General features: G+C 43.8%; 1 protein-coding gene across 1 annotated transcript in view; it reads left to right on the top strand.

The window, feature by feature from the left end:
- The first annotated feature begins 1,482 nt into the window (after positions 1-1,482).
- The window catches only part of agmo (alkylglycerol monooxygenase), a 42,211-nt gene continuing 21,301 nt past the window's right edge, over positions 1,483-22,392 (top strand). The window contains exons 1-6 of the mRNA XM_056602178.1: positions 1,483-1,596; positions 6,166-6,296; positions 7,026-7,177; positions 19,041-19,144; positions 20,771-20,866; positions 22,103-22,169. Coding sequence (XP_056458153.1) covers positions 1,483-1,596; positions 6,166-6,296; positions 7,026-7,177; positions 19,041-19,144; positions 20,771-20,866; positions 22,103-22,169 — 664 coding nt within the window. The remainder of the gene's footprint in view (positions 1,597-6,165; positions 6,297-7,025; positions 7,178-19,040; positions 19,145-20,770; positions 20,867-22,102; positions 22,170-22,392) is intronic.

Below are 22,392 nucleotides of genomic sequence, written 5' to 3'. Positions count from 1 at the left end.
GAAAGAAATAGGCCACGCCTCCGGATAGAGGCCCCGCCCTTCTTGCCTCAGGACTGTCCTGAAAAGGACTGCTGTTTGCTGATTTGCCATCGTCATAGAGAGTACAGCGATGCAAAATAAATGTACAATATGTACAAAGGGATAATAATGTGTTTTTAATTGTTTCAATGGTGCTGCCATTAAACTGCTCCTAAGTGCTAGTTTGTAGCTGGTTTGTAGCTTCAACATAGTTCTTTGACAAATGCTAAGCAAATACTCAATGACAAACACCAAAGCATAATTGATATTTTAAATATTAAAATGCTTGTATATTGTTGAAAACCAAATGGAGTGAAAATTGTTTTTAATGATAACTGTCTGTGTGTATATTACGCTGGGAGGATAGATAGGCTGTGGCTATTTGATTGCGCTGTTAAACGTTGCCTCATTTGGTTTATATTGTATGTAATGTAACTAAACCTTAATTGACTAACTAATTAAACCCAGTGCCAGGAGATCAAATTTGTAAAAAATATATAAATTGGCCTACACTTGGTATGTACCAAGTTTTTCTTTGCTAACATTATTCAACTCATCAATTTTGTCATGGAGATAATGCAAATAAGAGCAAATAAATGGGAACCAACGTTTAAATTCACAAATAAATTTACACATTTATTTGATTATGCTTTCACCATGCTTCCCCCCTAGCCACACATCTGTCCATCTGTCAATCCAGCTGCCTCCATGGGAATCCAGCCTTAAATGTATGTATGTGCCCCTGAATGAATTAAACATTACTGACTCGAGTGAAGAAAGCGCACGATGGGGTGCGTGCTCAATTCACCTCCTTCCCTCTGGGCAGGGTCAGGGCTTCTGCCAAGACTCCGCCAGAGAACCCACAAAGCATCATATTATGTTACAAATTTGAAGTTGAAAATAATTCTGCGGCTCGGTATCCAGTTTCACCACGCAGTGATTACGCATTCTAATTTGCAGGAGACCCCCGGCCCCCCTTCTCTGAAAGGTGCTCACATTAGTCCACTTAAATCTCTTATGTCCCGATATGTCTGTTTCGGTTAAACAGCAGTCACTCATAGACAGACATTTATCAAACTGTTTCTACAGTGTAAACTTTTATTTATACTACACACACATTTACACTGTTAATGTTGTAGTGCACCTTGTTTGCCAGACTTACGAACTATAATCTCGCGAGAGAAAAGGAGAAAGGTGTGATTGTCCGTCGTGATGACAGCTCTAGAACTTCCCCCTAATACCAACAAGTTAAGTGTCTTGGCTCCTGAATTGTCGCTCGTGTGTTATGCAGTCGTTATTATAGGATCGCTTTCCTGTGCGTCTTAATTTAGCACCAGTTTTGACTGCACTGCTGCAGTGAAACGACAACTGGATAAGATCCTGTGATTCCCTTGAATAGTTTTTTTAGTTCACCTGACCTTTTGCTGGACCCAAAGTGCAGGAAAAGGCGCAGTGGCTGGGGCAATGGAAGAGATGAAGGACATCTCCATGGCGGGCCTCCGTTCTATGTTTTACATGGTCACACCTAACGAGTCATCTTTCCAACATGTCGAGGAGGTCCCGAAGTACACGAGCCAGGTGGGTAGACCACCACAACACAGCACAACGGCCCAATCTGGGCTCTGCAGCTCTGTTAGCCCATTGAAAGAGTGCACTGGTTTTAAAAAAAAAAAAAGCTACCGCGACACCTTCACCGAAAGGGTCTACAGGTAGACCCAAAGGTCCTCACGTCTCACGGGGCGGACCACAGGTAGACCCAAAGGGTCCCCAAGTCTTACTGGTTGGACCACTGGTACACTGGGAGCTGGCTGGTAAGAAGCCTATCAACGTCAAAACATGTGTCCAGTTGGCAATTAAAAATCTGTTTATTTGAAAAGGAAGTAGAACATGACACAAGCAAACAGACCCTGGTCTTAACGTTGTATAAAAGTAATGAAACCACATGTGTAGCCTACTATATGTGCGGTGCTTTCTGGCGGTAGGCTACTGGCGTGCAGAGGGAAGCTGGAGATCGCGTGTGTTTTCCCTCATCAGAGCGGGTTAGTGTAGGGCTGCGGCCGGATAGGAACCTTTCTGACTCCGAAGTAGCTCTGGGGCAACCGTGATATGAGCTAGTCCAACTTTCTTCATGCTAACGCAAGGTGCTTCAACGCATCCTTTCTTACACATGCTTTAGTATAGCTTTTGAAGGGTTTATTTCTTCAGAAACGTTTTGTTTAGATGTTCATTGTAAAATAATGAATTAATAAAATACAATTTGAATATCCAGAATATATAGGCACTCTCTGATAGCCAAGATGGCCCTGACGGTGACCATCTGATATATATATATAATGTATTTATTTATACATAATTTCTTATAACATTTTCTTAAAAAATATAGGACATAATCACAGAGGTCACGTTGGACCATCCATCACCGAGGATAATGCTGTCCAACAATGCGTTACTGCTGTCAAGGCTAACGCCTTGCGGCACTAACTTTGCAAACGAGTCCGACGCACAATTCTTCTATTCATGAAAAAAAAAAGAATTAAACATGACTGACTCTCAGCATCATACTTCTATGTCAATCCGAAGGAGCGTGAACGACCATGGTTTTGACCAACTGTTTTGTTTTCTTTTGGTGACTGGTAGTCTATATTCCTTTTTTAAGTTAATTTCCAACTAATAAAGTATCATTTTTCACCTAGTTTCCAACGTTTATTTAGCCTGCGTGGAACAGCGCTGTTCGGACACACGCCTACGAGGTATCTAAGAGGCGCTTTTAAGTGTGGGTACGTTGCAGTCTCATCACGTCAGACCCGCGGCCATCACGACCGGGGTTCGGTATAGTGACGTAGTCTAGTGTAGGTTCTCCCTGCACCTTGGTTCTCTTCTCCTGAGTCCTTATGGATTTACTTCACATCTTCCCTTGACCTAATGGCCTTTTCCATCGATGTCAAGGAAAAGAGGTTAGGAAAGGACACTGGGCTTCATTACATAACCCATTACATATGATTATATCTTACCTCGACCTAGGACTGTTGTCTGGAACCGCGGCCATTGAATTGTTTTTGGGCGGGGAGTCTCACCGCAAAAAGGCTTTGCTGAACTCAGTGAAGCAAGTTTTTACATTCGCCATGGTTGTCATCTGTTCAATGATTTGTATACAATGATAACAGTTTCTCTGACAGCATGATAAAGTGCATTGTGAGGGCGCATATTTTCAGCTTACATCACTCATCCGTGACCCTATAAAAACGTTTTGGAAAAAACACAGGACATCTGGTCAACAAATGCCATTTATTTAATGTGTCCCGGGCCAGGAGAAGTCCCGGGCCAGGAGAAAGGACACTACGGCCTCGGTGCCACTAGAAACTCTCCGCAGCGAGCTCTAAGTAGGCACATGCTGGACTCGGGGTTCATTGTTTTTAATACATATTGGAGATCATAGATTATTTTGATCCAATAGGCCTACGTCACAGATTATACTGACCTTGTGTGTTCTGTGATTCATTGGGTTGTAGATACAATTGAAACAAAATACAAGGCAAGAATAATGTATTGTATTGTTTAAACCAAGCAAAAAACAAAGAAGCAGGCCAAGAGTGTTAATCCATTTGTTATAAAAAAATAAGTACACAGACACATACGGATGAAAAAAGTGATAAACTCTATCAACAAAAGTCAAACACCTTTCTCTTAATAAAAAACAAACTAAAAACTCAAGAGTGTGGGTTTGGGGAGCTAAAAGTATCCAGGAGACAGGATGGGAGCAGAGGGCAGGCCTGAGACCTGCGCTCAGCTTGATAATATCTCCCTCGGAGGCTTCAGCAGGGAGAGAGACGGCGCTCACCACTCGTTTGTTAGCTGCGCCTTCCACCGCTGTGGCCAGATGTTGGGGCTTTGCGTGTGATCGTGGATCCCTTGTGGCGGTCTGCCTCGGCTTGTATATTCACTCCCGAGACACACGCACGCACACAAAAACACACGCACACACACACACACGTATCATAACACCTGCATGCAACCATATGTGCACTTCATATCCACATGCAGCAGCCAACAGCTTGATATGTCCATGCACGTAAATGGGGCACCCACACACACACACACGCACGCACACACACACACACACACACACACATCTGCACTCATTGACATTGGTATAAACTGACGCGGACACACGCACACCCTTTCTCCCTCTCTCTCTACACACCTGCAGACATGCAGTCCATAAACCGTAGGGGGTCTTGAGAGGGCCTGAGTCACAGGGCCTCCGTCATCGGAAGACCAGTCAAGCAGGCCCAACACTCATGCAGGTCAACACCATGACCTTGCCTTGCTAAGACCATTCCTGGCTAATGGCTTCCATGCATACCCAAACAACCTCTATATCTTAGTATATAGTAGGGGTGGGAAAAATAATTGATTCTTCGATGCATCGCGATTATCTCTAGAACGATTCCGTCTCGATGCAGATAAATTAATAGTCGGAATTTAATAAAAAATATATATACAGTATCTATCTATTTTATTTTTTCTGCCTGCTGCAACATTCTGTTCACCAGAGAGGGATAATTTTAGTGACTTTAAAATTATTTTATTTATCTTCAGTGTGTTGGCCATGGCCAATCTGATTTGTCTTGACACGATTGCGATTCAGCCTACGCATAGCATGCAAGCAAACCCACAGCCAGACACAAGAAATCCTATTAATTCAAGAGCAGCTTTTTCTTTAATGACATAGAAAAGAAAGTCATATTTGTGACAAAAGCTTTTTCTCTGATAAAATTAATTCATCTGTTGATGTCTTTAATGATCATCACAAAAGTAGGAAGTGACTAGCAAACTGAATAACAATCTCAGATGTATATATATATTTTTGAAAATCACGCATGGAAATGTACATAAAGAAATCTGTTGCATGGAGATGCATCAATAATCGTTTAAGAATCAAATCGTTGACCTCATAATCGGAATCGAATAGAATCGTGAGGTGCCAAGAGATTCCCACCCCTAGTATATAGAGGCCTGTGGTAATATAAAGAGGCCTGTCGCCGGGTCTGTGGTTATTGGATGCGAGGAGAAGAAAATAAAATGGAATGGAATGAAGTGGACCAAACGGATCTCTTTCCTTTTACATTGATTAAAGCATTTGGTTGTTTAATGTTTAGTTTGAATGACAGAAAGACCCCTGGGCTGAACCACCAAATGTGACTTTTTGTGGTTCATAGGCAAGTCCTGCCTGTGGAACAAGGTGAGACAGCGGCCCTCAGGCTGAGATTTGTCACTGGAGGGGAACATGGCTGTCAAGTTAAAGTGTTGCTTACTCCAGTGCTATTATGTTGCAGGTACAGGAAGAACAGACAAGTCAGACAGAAACTCTCCTCTAGTCCTCCCTGCATAACAATGTGCAGAGGAGGGTAGCCTTGCTATCTTAGCAGAATATCCTCAGTTCACGTTCCAAACACAATGTTGGGCAACAGCCCTCCTTAAAATGTTATGTTACGTTATAACTGTTTTTCTAACTACATGAAGTAATAATCCAAGTGTGTGTTTTGTGTGTGTTTTTGTGTGTGTTTGTGTGTGTTTGTTTTGATGTGTGTGCATGTGTGTGTGTGTGTGTGTGTGTGTGTGTGTATGTGTGTGTTTGTGTGTCCGTGTGTGGGTGTCTCCCTGTGTGTGTGTGTGTGTGTGTGTGTGTGTGTGTGTGTGTGTGTGTGTGTGTGTGTGTGTGTGTGTTTTCTTGTGTCCTTTTGTCCCTGTGTGTGTGTGTGTGTGTGTGTGTGTGTGTGTGTGTTTTCTTGTGTCCTTTTGTCCTTGTGTGTGTGTGTGTGTGTGTGTGTGTGTGTGTGTGTGTGTGTGTGTGTGTTTTCTTGTGTCCTTTTGTCCCTGTGTGTGTGTGTGTGTGTGTGTGTGTGTGTGTGTGTGTGTGTGTGTGTGTGTGTGTGTGTGTTTTCTTGTGTCCTTTTGTCCCTGTGTGTGTGTGTGTGTGTGTGTGTGTGTGTGTGTGTGTGTGTGTGTGTGTGTGTGTGTGTGTGTTTGTGTGTGTGTGTGTGTGTGTGTGTGTGTGTGTGTGTGTGTGTGTGTGTGTGTGTGTGTGTGTGTGTGTGTGTGTGTGTGTGTGTGTGTGTGTGTGTGTGTGTGTGTGTGTGCGTCCAGGCCTCCCCATTCTTCATCACCCTGATACTGCTGGAGCTGGTGGTGGGATGGATCAAGACGGGAAAGCCCATCGGCTCCATCAGTGACGGCATCACGTCTATATTCGCCGGAATAATCTCCCGGCTGCCATCGTGAGTCCACTACACAGAGGCGGCTAGGAGAGACTCGATTATACAGCTTTAACGTCATACTTTTACACTGAATCAACATAAGCATTAACAAATAAGCTTTAAGATGCAGAACTAAATTTAGATCTATATATCCCTCAACCCAATATAAGATAAGCAAGAAGTGATAAGGCAGAGGTTTATAGATGCAAGGTTTCATTGAATTAATTTGTAACAATATAGTCCATATTACATGTTTGTTGATTTATTTGTTGTAATCATAAAACAAATAGAAATGGTAGACAGGTGATTGATAATGGTTGATGGTCCATAGTGCTGCTCGGGAGAAGATACATTGAAAAAAACAAACACGCTATCTGTACTTTATACACGCTTAATCCCTGGTGCACAGTTTCACAACTGTTTCATAACCGTTTATGAGGCTTCAGACGATAACCTGAGGTTAGAGGTGTAACGTTGCCCAGGTGAACGTTCACAGGAAAGTTGTCTTGTAGAATTGGCAACTCATGTCCAGCAAGATAAGATAAGATATAAACATAAAAACAGCATCCAGCTTTGCCGGTGGGGTTGCAGATTACAACTGATCTGCAACCTGCTGTCTCACCGCGAGATGACACCAGATCATACAGACTGCACCTATACAGAAAGAAAATAGGCTGTTAGATACAGGGTATTAGAAGCAGAGAGTTTGAAATATCCCGAAATACAGCGTTGAATGTCATGATGTTTCAGGTTGTTCATGAGGGGCTTGGAGCTGACGACCTACATCTTCGTGTGGAACCACTTCCGCATGGTGGTGCTGCCCTGGGACTCTCCCTGGACCTGGTGGCTGGCCTTCCTGGCCGTAGACTTTGGCTACTACTGGGTCCACCGCTCCTCCCATGGTACTTTTCGTTTTACAAACTTTTATGTTCAGAATAAAAAGCAAAAAAGCACGCTTCACTCTCATTGTTGAAGCAATCTGCACCTGTGCATTACCTTATTCCACAGTGAGCATTAAACAAAGTCTGCTCTCTCACACATTAACCTGTTATGCAATCACCCTTTGCATGTAGCAAGCTACCACAGGCATATTTTTTAGCTGGAACCCATCTGAGCAACCTTCTGTTCATACTAAACAGGTGAACAACTGCGTGTTTGAGCCTGTAGTTGTTTTCATGTGATTAACGCAATTATTTTATTTAAAAATAAATAAATAATAATCTTTGGCTCAAAACAAAGAAGCAGTAGCCTGACTGCTATGTTCAAATGACATTTGTTCAAAGCAATCGTTTAATTGCACTATAGATTCTTCTTTTTTTATCGTCCTGTATTGATCAGTATATACCAATGTTGTTATCAATAAAAAATAATTTGCACAAGGCAAGCCGATGCACTTCACCATGTTGATAAGAGAATTAAAATGAGAAGAATTATGGGCCAAAAAAATCAAGGGATATTTAGCATAGAAAAATAATTTGCGATTAATCGTGAGTTAACTATGACATTAATGCGATTAATCACGATTAAATATTTTAATCGCTTGACAGCTCTAATATATATATATACACTTGAACCGCGCTATAACCCGGTTCAACACAACGCATATTCGGATATAACACGGCCCGTTGTGGACACAGATTTTCCGGTACGTGAATGTTAGAGTGGTGATCTCTCCACAAAATTGCCTGTAAAACACACAAGTGAGGATCAAAAGATGACGGCAGAACATATACGAGCAGCAGAGTGGAAACTGGACGAACGCACTCACGCTGACGCCATGCAGCGGACCGGGGCAGGCGAGGACGGCCGACCTACAGGGTTCTGTCAGATGAGAAATCTCTGCGACACAAGTAGAGGAAGGAGAGGATGTTTCTGTCAACTTCTTCCTCTCTTTATTAACATTTAAAGACGGGCAGTTAAAATGGCGTTTTAGCACGTTCCCGGGATTGACGCGGTCATCGTATTATATACATCACACCATATTGCATATTGTGTTTGTTAACAGTGGCTGAACAATGTGCAGGCCCTAGGAGCTGTCCATTATTGTTATAATGTCTAAAATTTCTGGCTATATATTTAAGAATTGGAAGTGCATAAGAGGATTGGACTTTGGGCTAATTTCCCTGTTGTTGTCGATTCAACATCTCAGAAAGTTTCCCAAACTCTAACCGACAGGCCGTACGTATGGACAAACACATACATGAAGAACACAATCTCCTCTCATTTCCCTCCTTGTCTGTCACTGAGGATTCGGCCAAGCCAGCAATTTGTTCAACGTGTGTTCAACAAAGAGCTCCAGGAAATATCTTTTTACACAACCCCTGCTTGTACCGTTGATCGAATACTAAGATATCGTCGATAAAAATCCCTTCCTTAATAGGTAGCTAACGTACAGAGAATCCCTGAACGCTTGGCGCTCTACCGTCGTAGGGCTAAATCAACCACGAGTACAAAGAGCGCGTGACGAATGACGCTGGGACCTTGGGGGACGCTTGTCCCCCTCGCAGGCAGCAGGACCTGTGAGGAGAGCGCACACATCATATTTTTCTGCAGGAAGCAATTATTCCTGAGTTACATCCAGCTGCTTTGGTACTGTGCAGATGTTGAGCTGTGTCCCCAGAGTTCTGTGCGGGAGGGGGGGGGGGGGGGGGGGGGGGGGGGGGGGTGGGGGGGGAGGGCTCCCAGTCCCGGGGTCTGTCAGATCCATGGCCTGTAAATACTGATAGGTCTTCTTTAAGCTTCTCCCACTACCTATACCTCTCCTCCCACCCCGACAAAAGATAAATGGACGTAACAAAAGGGAACAAGACAACGCTGGCTCAGCTCCAGCTCGATTTGTTTTTAAGCACTGTGGGCTGAATCCCTGCTTCCTTCTCTTTGAATCGCTGTTGATTTGTTGATGTGTGAGGCAGAGGCCTGCAAGACACACATGCTTTACCAGGGAGGGGGGGCTGAAGAGTATTTATTTGCCTGCTTTGGAGCAATGCTCGTTTTGGGCTCTGCCTTCATTTGACTTCACACATACCGTCCAAATGGTTCTGGTCCAATGCCCGCTGTGCTCGGTGTTGATGCTCAAATCTGGATAAACAGAGGCTGTTTTAGAAAGGCCCAGAGCCAACCGTCGTACTTTGTGACGGAAAATTACCCGGCATACCTCGGCTTAAAGATTGTCTTTCCTCGAAGGTAATACAGCACATTAAGAAACGTCCAGACTTTGTCATTATCCTGAAGGATGTGCTGTTTAAGCATCGCTTAATGACCTGTCAGACCCTAATGCGCTCCATGGGGCTGCTCGGCTGTGTTGGAACTGAATTGGTTAAATACAAAAGCCAAACTGCCGTCTGATTCTGTTGAATCGCATTATGTCCAATCCAAAGTAAATGATACATGCCTCAAAGCATGCGGCTGGCATTTGTTCTACAAGGCGTCCAACATGTCGTGGCCTTTTCATATATCGGCTCTTTTCGCCGAGACGGTCTCAATTTTATTTTTGAACCACCGTTCTGAAATGCGTTTGAAATCCATTCTCAAAATCCTTTTTTTTCCGGCTCCTACGTTCCCTTGCCGCTGCACGGCAGGCTAGTTATTATGGAACATTGTGGGGTTCCAGATAATGGTTTTGTGCCGGGAGGCCGCAAGGAGCTCGCTGTGGATGTAAGCTTTTTCTCCCTTGTTACCAAAGGAAAGCCGCCCGCTGACCACAGCCCTCGGGCCAGGCACGGTCCCGCGCTGCTCACCAGACGCTCCCCGACGCTGGGGTGAGGTCATCTCGGTTTACCAGGAACCTGAACTGACACGTGAAGCGGGGCTCAGGCCAAGTCGTCTGGGGTCGCCCCCGTCTGGTCTGAGACGTGCTTCGGTTCTGGAGAAGGCCGATGGTGGCGGTGGTGGAGCTCCGGGCGGACTTTAGTGAGAAAGGATTTTCTGTCGTGTAATGATACGACTCTTGCTGGATTTGCTTTCAGGGACTCCCCCTTGTTTTACAAGGTCCACGCACATATATCTGAAAATATATCTTCCTTACAGGTTGGCCAATTGGGGCCTTAATAGATCACTTAAAGGATACTTTCTATAGTTCCAGTGTGCTCTAAAAATCTGTGCTATAAATCTGCACAATGCATATTAAAAAAGGGAACATTTTGTTCAATAGAGGGCAGTACAAGAGGCCAGAAGTGTCACCCTCTGTTGGGAAATAGGAGAGCCTCTATAAGCTGGACTCTAAAATACCATTTTCGATCTGAACCACTTTATGACTTTATTCCTCCAAAGAGCTCCCTTCCCGTGTGTTCTACTTGAAAGGACTTCTTGTCTTAATTGAGTGGAAAGTGGTTTGAAAAACTGCCATTTGTCTCTGCTGATGCCATCTTTATTGAGAAGACATCACTATTCTGGGCAGCCCCAGGCTTTTCACATATATATATATATATATATATATATATAATGGGAACAAAGTAAGGGGAAAGTCAGCCTGGCAGTCTTTCAGGAGCTTTGGATTGGACTCCACATTTACATTTTAGTATGCCCAATTGGACCTGCACTTTGGATCAGGGCCTGGAAGGATCTTTAATCGGATTCAGAGCGATGGTACGCCAGTGATCCGGCACGCTTTCCACAAACAAACAAGCAGAAAGAAGCTAGTTGTAGAAGCAGCTGGTGGGCCTCTCCCAGCTCATTGCGGCTATGAGCCAGGAGGACAATCTTAATGGATCTGCAGGGTCACATTTTATTTTATTTTTTTATCTATTGCACTGTCCCGGGATCGAGGGATCCCTCTTCTGTGTTCCTTTTCAGCGTCTCTTCTCTTTGGATTCGGGTGTCCGACCTGGCTCTTTTGAGAGCTTTAGGGTTGGGGCTGTTGTATGATGTGGGCCTTGCGCAGCGCGAACACCACTAGCATTCCTCTGTTGGTGCGTCTAGACCTTCTTTGATAGAATCCTTTTGAATGTTTTTGTTTATACTTATCTTACTAAGTATATCGTACTTCATCAGCCTACCGATGATGGATCAAACATAATGTGTAACTGTAGAGGGAACACAAAACTAATTTAGAACTCTGAATGTAATGATAACTATACAAATATTTTTTGGATTAAATTCCTAGAGAAGAGTGTTTTTAACACATAAATCAAATGAATAGGATCTACACATTTACCTCTAAACAGAAGTGACTACTATTAATATAGCTATTTTAGTTACTGCCAAAATTATCACAGATAATAAAGTGATGCACATTCCGTAGTAAATGCTCCAATTTCTTTGGCCTCATTCAAATTGTTTGCACATAATCAAGGGAAGTATTCTAGGCTTTGTTATCCTCTGTTACTGTATATGTTATCATCAATCAGTCATTTTTGGCTGCTGCCCAAGTTTGGTTTTAGGGTTACACAATTTTTACTTTTTGTGAAGGTTTTATCTAAGATGACGATTTGGTTTGAATAGCGTATAGTCTATTTATTTAGGGTTAGGGTTATCAGTTATCATGGACAGTTACCAAGCCTTTAAAATTCGTTCTATTCCATTCAGTGGTTACAAGCTCCCATCTGTATCTTGTACTCATCTTATCTTGTCCGTATGTTTGTTTTGTCAGACACAAGTTATGCATACAAACTGCCCTGTCCTGATCGTTTTCTCCAATACTGCCCACAAACTAACCAGTTTATATTCTGAATTTGTAATCCCCTGTGCATGCTCATGGACTTAGAGGCTAACTTGCTACGATATACATTTATACAGCCGGGAGCTGAGAACTAAATTTGTATTCAGAATTAAGTGCTTAGGCTGCGTTCCACTGAGGTAAGAACCGCCCCCTCCTGCACTTACCCTCCCGTCTAGCCTGAATGTCGCCATGCACTCAGAAGTCTGAATCTGTGAGCATGTCAGTGGCGTGTAATCACAGAATACAAACCTGTGGATTTTTGGTTTGTGAGCACTTTTGTAAAAAATGAGCTAGCCAAGGCAGCTTGTATGCTTTTCCTTGTGTTGGAAAAAGTGAAGATACAGCCAACTGGACATAGATATAGTCAAAAATTAACCTAGGGGGTTAGCACACTGGACAAATGCTTTAATTAATTTTCCAAAGGCCCACCTGTTGACTTATCACCAGAGGCATGTGTTTGACAAAATAATACTAATATTGATTCCTCTTGTAAAACAAAACACACTTCGTTCTACGAACACCCGGCCGCACGTAACTTAAGTATTACTTGTAGTGATAGTGTAATGATGCACCTCACATGCAACATGCTGCGTGTGAGGTGCACGTGGATTCCTGTATGCAATCAGGCGCAGGCGTCATGTTGTGTGGGTGCCGACGTCATTCATTCATCCAATGATACACACACACACACACACACACACACATTTCTTTGTGGGTGTGTAGTTCATGTTAAAGTAACCTTTGTGTGGGAACTCAGGTGGTGCTGCTGCTTGTCGTTTTTAATCCTGGTAGCCGGTACTATGAGACAAAATGACTGAGATGCTGAAGATAGTAAAAGTGTCTTCTACTGATGATTAATAATCATGCAGTTACCTTACTTTACTGAGTTTCCAACGAAATGTGAGATCGTTTCTTACCAACCAATGTCCACCCGGCCACAGTATATCTTAAAGGCTTGTTGAAGTCATGTTTGAACGGTATTCAAAACCAGCTGGCCTCGATATCAGCCGGTTGCCACCCTGTATCCCTGGCCCTTAGAGGGATTGTGGTGAGGGTGTGTTGTAGGATGTAGGTCTGTGAAGAACTTTGACAATGGGCATGTGATTAAGGGACGATCATCATAGCACACATTTGTGCGCTATGACACACCATAAGTGTGTGTGGATGTGTGGAGCTACCTCTGGGCACACTTTCTTTGATATCCACATCCGAGAGAGGGTTAAGCTTCTGTGTGTGTGTGTGTGTGTGTGTGTGTGTGTGTGTCTGTGTGTGTTTGTGTGTGTGTGTGTGTGTGTGTGTGTGTGTGTGTGTGTGTGTGTGTGTGTGTGTGTGTGTGTGTGTGTGTGTGTGTGTGTGTGTGTGTGTGTGTGTGTGTGTGTGTGCAGCGCTTGTTCTGTGGTTGTTTGGTCAGTGCGTCCACGCTCCTACAATTTCTATGACAGTTGATGAAAATAGATGTAACAGGTTGATTCTTCTCTTCTTTCTCTTCCTCCTCCTCCTCCTCCTCTTCCTCCTCCTCCTCCTTCTTCTCCTCCTCCTCCTCCTCCTCCTCCTTTCCTCCTCCTGAATGTATAATTTATACGGGAAGCACCTTGCAGGGGTGGGTTGAGGTGAGTGTTATCCTGGTTTATCCTTGTAGAGGTGGGTTTGTTGAGGTTGGTGTTATCCTGTAGTGGCCCGCGAGGCCTCCTAATAAATCTTCTCATTGACCTGGGAGTTCCTGGGACTGACCTGGCGGGCTGACTCCCCCCCCCCCCCCCCCCCCCCCGCAGGGTGACCACCGGTTGGTACTGTTGTGTCTGAGGGTCTGGGTCAGGATGTGGGGGAGAGGAGGGCAGTGAGCCAAGAGGACTGAGCAGCTGAACTCTCCTCCGGGAGTCAGGGATAATATGAATGGTGGTCCGCAGGTCAACCCACAGTGTGTGTGTGTGTGTGTGTGTGTGTGTGTGTGTGTGTGTGTGTGTGTGTAAGTGTGTGTTTTTCACATGGTATAGCATATTCATAAAGAATATTGCAGGTAGCCCCACTCAAAATATTATCAGAAAGAGGAAGAGCGTAGCCTTTTGTGGACTTTGTGTGTATATATGTGGTAGGTAGGTATGCAAGTGTGTGTGTGTGTTTGTGTGTGTGTGTGTGTGTGTGTGTGTGTGTGTGTGTGTGTGTGTGTGTGTGTGTGTGTGTGTGTCTGTGTGTGCGCACTGCCAACCTATGAGCGCGTGTGCGTTGGTACCGCACGAGTGTGCTTCATAAACGTGCTTCCTTCTATCAACATGCGTGACAGACAAGCCCATTTCCACTTCTGCAGCGCCGGGGCCCGACCACACGCTGATGGAGGGGCCAGGGGCCCCGGGGTGTTGTCTCTACACTGGGTGTGTGTGTGTGCACGTGTGTGTGCGTCTGTGTGTGTTTGCGTGAGAATGTGTGAGGATGTGCATGTGTATGTCTGCCGCAATACAAATAAGCTTCCATTAAGAGGAATGTTTGAAGAGTCAATACACACAAGAATGAACTGGAGTGCAGCAAGTCGTTTTTGAGGGATTGTGATTGGTGGTTGATTGGATCTGGCTCTGCCGATCTCTGTGATGATTCACTGTCGTCAGCCATCGCTCCAACTCCATTCAACCTGCCTTCAATAAAATAGGAAATAAAGCAACAATTTTAATCGAAAGAATACTAGCAATAATATATCAAGTAATTTGATGTAGAAAATATCAATATAATCAACGCAGTACAGTCAAACATTCAAAAAATAATAAAAATAAAAGCTCATTCAAAACTCAGCAACCAATGAATAAGTAATACAAATAAAAAAAAACAGCCTTTAATTATTAGTATTTTGTTGTTTATTGACATTAGAAGTGAGTCTGTCCCCCAGCGGTCGCGCGGACCCTGCAGTGTCGGGGCCCTGTGTGGTGCGCGGGCTCTGCTGAGTGTTTGGAGAGGAGTGTCTGCAGTGTGTGTGTGTGTGTGTGTGTGTGTGGACAGCATGAAGTACATAGCAGCCGAGCTGGGGGAGTGTTGGCCGCCGCCCCGGCCCCAGCACGGCCCTCTGTGTTTGAGTTGGCACGGGCTCCAAGCCCCTGCCAATCCAAACACTGGAGAGCTGTTCACACCCCATTACCCGGGCGATTGACAAGGCATTCCACCACTCGCAGGGCTCCACTTCAAGGGCCGCGCTCCTCCAGCGCCAGGGGTTTGTCACCGAGGGTGGTGATTTGGGCGCCTGATTGATAATCTTGGAAAATCATTTCATCAGGTGGATATTTAAAAGGGTTGAGTGGTCAAATGGAGTCTTTTTATTTTTTGTTCCCCTACTTACTTCCAATTTCCATGTGCAGTACAACTCGGATAGTTTAGGTATTTGTCAGTTTAGTGTCATTTTATTTGGGGGATTTTCGATTTTGTGTCCGGTCATTTTTCCTCCAAATAATTACATGTTTGACTTGATAATCCTTGCAATTTAGAGAACCACACCGCAGGTTACAGGGAGGTTTTCTTTACATTTAAGACAAGCTAAAGAAGTATGAAATCAAACCCTTGACATGTTTAGAATGGACTTTAATAGGTTGAGCCAGTGTCTAACTCAATACAATTTCTCACTTTTCTCGCCACCCGAAAAAAATACATTTTGGTTAGCGGAATAACATCAACGTTGACGTGTTAGCGTAAAGCTAAGGCTGAGAAAGTGGATTGACGCGAGACTGGTGGTACTGGCGCCCACCAGAGGCAATGTTGGAGCGCTCCTCTGATGTTTCTTAAGCATGACGGTGGGGGAGGATTTAAAACAAAAAAGAACCATGGACTCTGTGGCATTGGTTCTCACCATTAACGGGGTCTCCCTGCGGGGAAGGCCGTGCCAAACTATGCAGCGTCCCGTGGTGCCTCAAGGCCCGGGGACGTTGGCTTGCAGCGAAGCCTGGCGGCTCAAACTTCCCATCGGTGACAAGCCGCATCAATCTTAAGACCCCTCACTCCTGGACCGAGGGAGGCAGGAGGTCTCCAGTAAGGAGAGGGGAGAGAGAGGAGGAGGAGGAGGAGGAGGAGGAGGAGGAGGTTGGGACTCGGGTTGTTGGAATCAGACAAAGAGGGGATTCTTCAGTTTTTCTGTTGTGTTACCGACCGTCTCCCATAGCGTGGCCGTTTGTATTAATCTTCCGTCTCGCTGTGGTTTATGAGACAGGACTCTCAGAGCTTCTCTGGTGTGCAGCTCCAATAGGAATACCGCTGTTTATTTAACGTCTGACACGCTAACACGTTAGCAGCTATACTCTCCTGTATAACCGTGGTTATACTTGTTATCTGTTATATAGAGACTCACCCTGATCTGTAGGCTAAACACACGTGGCCTTTGGAGGGAGGCCCCTGTGAAAGCAGGTCAAACAGCCAGCCCCACCTTTGGTAAAAAGCCTGTTAACCTGGCCTGGGATGTGACACATAAAGCCATAAACTAAATCAACTGTTGAAGTCATATCATAAAATGTGCATGAGCGAAACAACTGCTCTCAACTCTTCTGTCCTCTTATTCTTCTGTTCCGGTTGCCTTAACCTCGCGGGTCACTGACATCTTAGTCGCAAGCTTCTGTCAGTCGGGTCAGGAGGGCAAAGAAAGTTGGAAACAAGAACAACCCAAACGTCATTTAACTGCCTTCTCGCTTTCAAAATACACCACCTTGAACCGAATTGCCTCCAACCGAGAAATACCCTTCTCTGGGACGGCTGCTGACTCACACCAGCTGAAACAAGACGATAACCCAGTGAAGTAAGTAAGTGAGGTGTGGAGTTCTCGACAGAAGCTGTACTTTTTGTATTTTTTCTAAGCATCAGTTCAAAGTTTGTGTCCTTGCGGTGCTCCACCTTCAGCGCAGCTCGTCGGTTGGTATTGGCCGCTCCACTGACCGACGGGGTGTGTCAGCACTCTCTGCCGCTGATAGACACACGCCACTATGCCCACACCTCGCCTCTCGCACACTCTCGCTCTCGCCGGCGTGTGTGTTTGCTCAGGTGCCTCTGCCCCACCACCTCCTCCTCACCCTCTCCACTCAACCACCCCTCTCCGTCCCCCCAGCCCGATGGCTTTTACGACCATCCTTCTCGACAGAATTCACAGGTTAATTCATCGGCTGTGCAGCTAGCAAGCGTGCGTGTTATAGATGTGACTTTTGAATATTCACTCAAAAGAGTAAAAAATATTAACAACAGAGCCATCCCGGAGCTAGCTTGAAGCTAGCTTGAAGCTAGCTTGAAGCTGGCTAAACTTGTGTTTCTGTGATTTTATGGGTTTATTGGTATCTATGTATATATATCATATATATATTTTTTAACATTACGTTCATTCAACATACAGTTGGATGAACAAAAAAGCATATCTAAGCGTGTTTATGTGCGAGTGGATGTCTGTATTGACATGCAACTGTTAGAGCCATGCAGAGACTTTATCAGCAAACAAACATGACAACCATTTATTTATTTATTTTACCTTGAGGCCTCAATATCTGGTCATGCTGAATAAGTTGATGGTTTGGTTTGGTCGTGTAAACCTTTCTTACGAGCACTGGAATCAGTAGTTTTGCCTGTTCCGCCTTTGCCAGTCAACACTGAAATCCTGCTGCCTTCCTGCGAACACACAGAAAGGACCGCCCCTTTGCGGAGTTGTTTCTCCTGATTGGATAAAGAGGGAACAGGATACCAGAAAAGTGGAGAGGGACTGGAGGACCCATGTTACTGACCAATCACTCTTTATCAGTGATGGCTGTCAGAATATTGAGCTATTTAACACTTTTTAAAACAAATAAGGGGATACTTTACCCTTTAACGAGGGTAAAGTATCCAGTTAATGTTAAGTGACAGCCGCAGAGTCTAACATTGCATCTGACATTCAAATGTGTGTTCACTTGATACGCAGTATCACAGTCCCTAGGGCCTGGCTGTGTTCTCGAGCACAACAAGTTTAAAAAACTGTCAGTTATGGCTCAAAACACTGTGGCTTGTGGAAAATATTTTCAACTTTGAAGAGGGACCCGCAGCAACTACCACAAGGTTGTGCGCAAGGCTCCTCCCCTACCTGAAATCGCAAGGGTGCTTTCACTGTCAGAAGACGATGGAGTGAATTGCACCCGGGGTTTAAACGCATCTCAAGGCATTTATCTGGTTGATGTTTCAAAAACCGTCGCTAACCTTGACACCGCCCTAAGCTATCACACTGAACCATGAGTGTTCAGAACCTTTCTGTCCCTCATATTTGACTGCAGATGACCTATAGGAGGTTAACATGGTTAAGCCATGTTTGAAGGTTACTGTTTTTTCTACAGCCATGGCGCCTGAAAGAGTCAACGTGCACGTGAGGCAAGGGGCGTGCACGTAAAGGTGCCGATTGCAGCGCAGGGTGGTCCGGAAACGGGCCTGGAGAAACGCAGTGAAACCCAACAAGCGTGTTCCCGTTGGATGTCAAAATGAAGTGTAACATTGATATTAATGTAGCAAGTATCACAACACAGCCCAGGAATGTAAACTGGAGCGTGGGGACACTGTGCTGTACATGGACCCAGCTGCAGTTGAACACTCCGGCCAGGCATAACACGTCAGCCCCTCCCTCCACCAGGAGCACAGCCATAGGTCTGCTCGGGTTCGGGGGGATCAAGATGGCTGCTCGTGGCGGGGACAGGGGAGTCCGGTTTCTCATCTGTAGGTTTGATTTCTGAGATATATCACATGTCGCGTCCGTGAGAGAGAGAGAGGCAGCTGGACGCGTGTGAGCATTTTTTTAAACCCTGCGTATGACCCTTTTTGGGTTAGGACGTTAGTGAATGCTGGGGTTTGATAAAGGGTCCCCAATTGGATTCCGTCATAATAGTTTTAATTGAAAACAGAAAGTTGATGAATATTTTGCATGTTTCGTAGTGATTGGCTCAATCACCTGGTGACATCACAAAGGTCCCTCAGATGTGGACAACCCCACATCCCAACTCAAGTATCATGGAAGTCCAAAGAAACACCTCATATGGGTTGTTTTTTTTGTGTTACTAAATAACGCTTGTGTGTGTGTGTGTGTGTGCGTGTGTGTGTGTGTGTGTGTGTGTGTGTGTGTGTGTGTGTGTCATCCATTCCCATAGAGGTGTCCTTCATGTGGGCAGCCCACCAGGTGCACCACAGTTCAGAGTACTACAACCTGTCCACAGCGCTACGACAATCCCTGGTTCATCACTTTCTCTCATGGGTAAGGTCAACCTTGGTTCTCTGGGTTTTCTCCCCTTCTCCCTCACGTCCCTTAACTTCCCCGATCTCCCGTCATGTTTTCTCGTCTCTTGTCTTCTCTCGCTTTTTCTTCTCTTCTATCCTCTTTTCGTCTCCTCTCCTCTTCTTCCCTCCTCTCCTCTTTTCTCCTCTTCTATCCTCTCCTCTCTATCCTTCGAAGTGGCCCATATCCAGATGTCAGACACATTTCCTATTCACTGAATGAATGGTCCTCGCACCTATGATGTCACTTGGCCGAGGTTCAGGTGCTGCTGAAATAAAAAAAGCACTGCAGCTTGCACAATGCAATAGGGCAGAGGTCACTAATAGGCGGACCACGGTCCGGGTCCACACCCGAACATACTCCTATCCGGACCCGGATGTATAAAAGGCAGATTATTGACAATAATTACGTTTTGAATGAGCGGTTCTAGTTTTACTGGAGCAGCTTTCCTAGCCATTACGGCACTGGTTTAGCCATCCAGGAATCTCAGAAACCAATAGCATGCGTTGTAATGCTTTGCATGTGAAGCTACTCAGCCAATCAAATCAGTGCATTCTGATAAGCATTTTGACACGAGTTTGTGAGTGAGATACAGAAACAAACAGGGGAGAGACGAGTACTGTCAGAAAAAATGTACTTTACATGGCACGCTATAAACAGTAAAGGTAGAAAGCAAGTATAGACAGACTCGTACCATGTTCTATTTTCACACGGGCAGTTCAAAAGCCGTATGTCCCATGTGTTCCGAGACCGTGGCGATCGCACATGTGGACCACGGTCGGCACCCCACACAGCTGTGAGGCAGCTTTCCCACTTTGAACAACCCAATATCGTTCCAGCCTCACCAGCGAGCCCCTATACATGTGCATGATGATGAACCTGATAACACCTCTTTATTTAATTGTTCTTATTTTAAGATACACTTTTTCCCAAAGCCCTGGCTTTTATGAATTGTGTTTTGAAATGCCCTTATTTTACTTGAAATGAGAAAATAACATTTATTAATAATTATTTATAATAACAATAATTATGTTTATATATTAATGGACTGTGATTTCTTTATTTGACTTCATTAAGCTGTTGACTAAATGCAAAAATTGATAAAACTATGAGTATTCATTTATAACTTATAAGGCATCATTTATAATGCAAGTTCAACATTAAATTATTCTGAGGAAATATTCTCTAACTGGGCACCTTAGAACATTTCTTTGAGTAATATTTTCTTTATGTAGAACCTTCACGCCCATACTCACACCAGCATATGGAAATGTATGTTGTGAAATATTAAATACCATCTAAATATTCTTCATAAAATTGTATTTACAGTTGATTGTATAGCCAAATTTCTCCTTTACATTTTTTGCATTTATAATCAGATCTTTATTTTAAATTTATTGTTTTATGTTCTATATTTCAATAGTGTAAATGTTGTTTCATTATTTGGCTTTATTTAATTATTTAATTAAATTGTATTAATATTTGATGTTAAGGTCAGTGATATGGCATTTTCTGTTCAAAAATGTGTTTAAAAAAAATCATTTAATTTGTTTGGTAAACAGACCATTTCTCCAACCATTCTGGCGTGTGTTCAAACCTTCCCAGGTGTTCTACCTGCCCATGGCACTGGCCGTTCCCCCTTCCGTGTTCGCCGTCCACATCGAATTCAATCTCCTCTACCAGTTCTGGATCCACACCGAGGTGAGTAGGTTGTGTGCGTGGGTGTGTGTGCGTGTGTTTGTATGAGATTACTTAAAATCACCAACTAAACTTGATACTGCCTACTACCCAGTTGCTGTCACATATGGCAGGTTAATATTACGAAGCTATGACAAATAATCGCATTATTATTGGTATTCATGTGTTTTATTCTAATTATTATTATTATAATAATAATGATTATAATAATAATACTTATTATTATGATTATTAAATTGTCATAATTATTTTTAGAAATGATGAGTAGTAATAGTATTAGCCGTACACTAACACTCTACATTACATCTTTATTCCAGATAGTATATTGTTAAAAAAACTACGGAATTACGTGTGGCTTGCAAGCCTGCGAACACTTTCAAACATCATAAACATGTGTAATGTGTGTAATTAACCCGTATGAACGGCAGTGGTGGAAGGCGTCTGACTACCAAGCGTTTAGCGTCTGGGACTGTGGGACCAACCGTGGTTATAAAGCCATTCCAAGGGAGGAGGTTTTCTCACTCTGTTCCCTGTGCAGCCATTTTACCCACTGTTCTCCTTCCTCGACCGCGGGCTTCAGTGGAACCTGCGTTGAATAAAATATAATGAGGTTTTATGAAATATTCCAAACAGAAGCATTGGCTCCCACTCCGCCTTGAAAGTGACTGGGAGAATCTGTTTTTTTTGTAATTCTTTTTACAATCCCTGTGATCGTTAGAGGGAATAAATGGTTCTGGAAAAGCCTTCCATCTTGAAGGGCACTATTAGCGAAAATCGGCCTTAAGTCGTCACAATTCCTTCTGAAGTGATGTAATTTATGCCTGTTTTATGGGGTCCTTTTTGCTTTTTTTGATGTCATGTAATTTATTGGCATTCTATTTCAACTTTGAAGCCCCGGACTCGTTCCAACCGCAGAATCTGAGAAAGATATGGACATAGAAAAAATATAAAAACTTTTAATTCAAGATAAAGTTTCTCCTTTTCAATTATTGTCTGCATGGACTGTGGGAGTGTGTTGTGTGTTGTGTGTTGTGTGTGTGTGTGTGTGTTGTGTGTGTTTTTTTGTGGGTGTGTGTGTGTGTTTGTTTGTGTTCTTGGCTCCAGGTACTATTCTGTGAATAAATATGGTACTTGTATTGTATATTCTGAATATTCCCAACCCTTTTCTGAAAGGAACTAAGACCAGTACATGTCAGTAGGCATGTCAGTAGGTGCTTAGCTGTTGGTGATTCTCTGTAGGTGATCAAGGACCTGGGCCCCCTGGAATGGATCCTTAACACCCCCAGTCATCACAGAGTTCACCATGGTAACACATAGTTTCATCAGTCAATCAAGTCTTCATCACTTAGGATCTTTAGGATATAGTATCTTTCCATTTTATTTATAGCGGGCAGTAGTCAAAGTTAGAGGGAGACATGTGACTAGATCAAATAATATCAGCTTTTAGTCTTTCTTGGGTGAACTCATCTGCTAAATGGTAAAAATACAAAAATGTCTAAATGTTGCTTTTTAATATAAATAGGGATTCA

Source organism: Gadus chalcogrammus, chromosome 11 (assembly GCF_026213295.1).
Source record: "Gadus chalcogrammus isolate NIFS_2021 chromosome 11, NIFS_Gcha_1.0, whole genome shotgun sequence".
Classification (NCBI taxonomy): Eukaryota; Metazoa; Chordata; class Actinopteri; order Gadiformes; family Gadidae; genus Gadus; species Gadus chalcogrammus.
The sequence above is the reverse complement of the archived record's forward strand: the minus strand, read 5'-3'. Positions and strand labels throughout refer to the sequence as shown.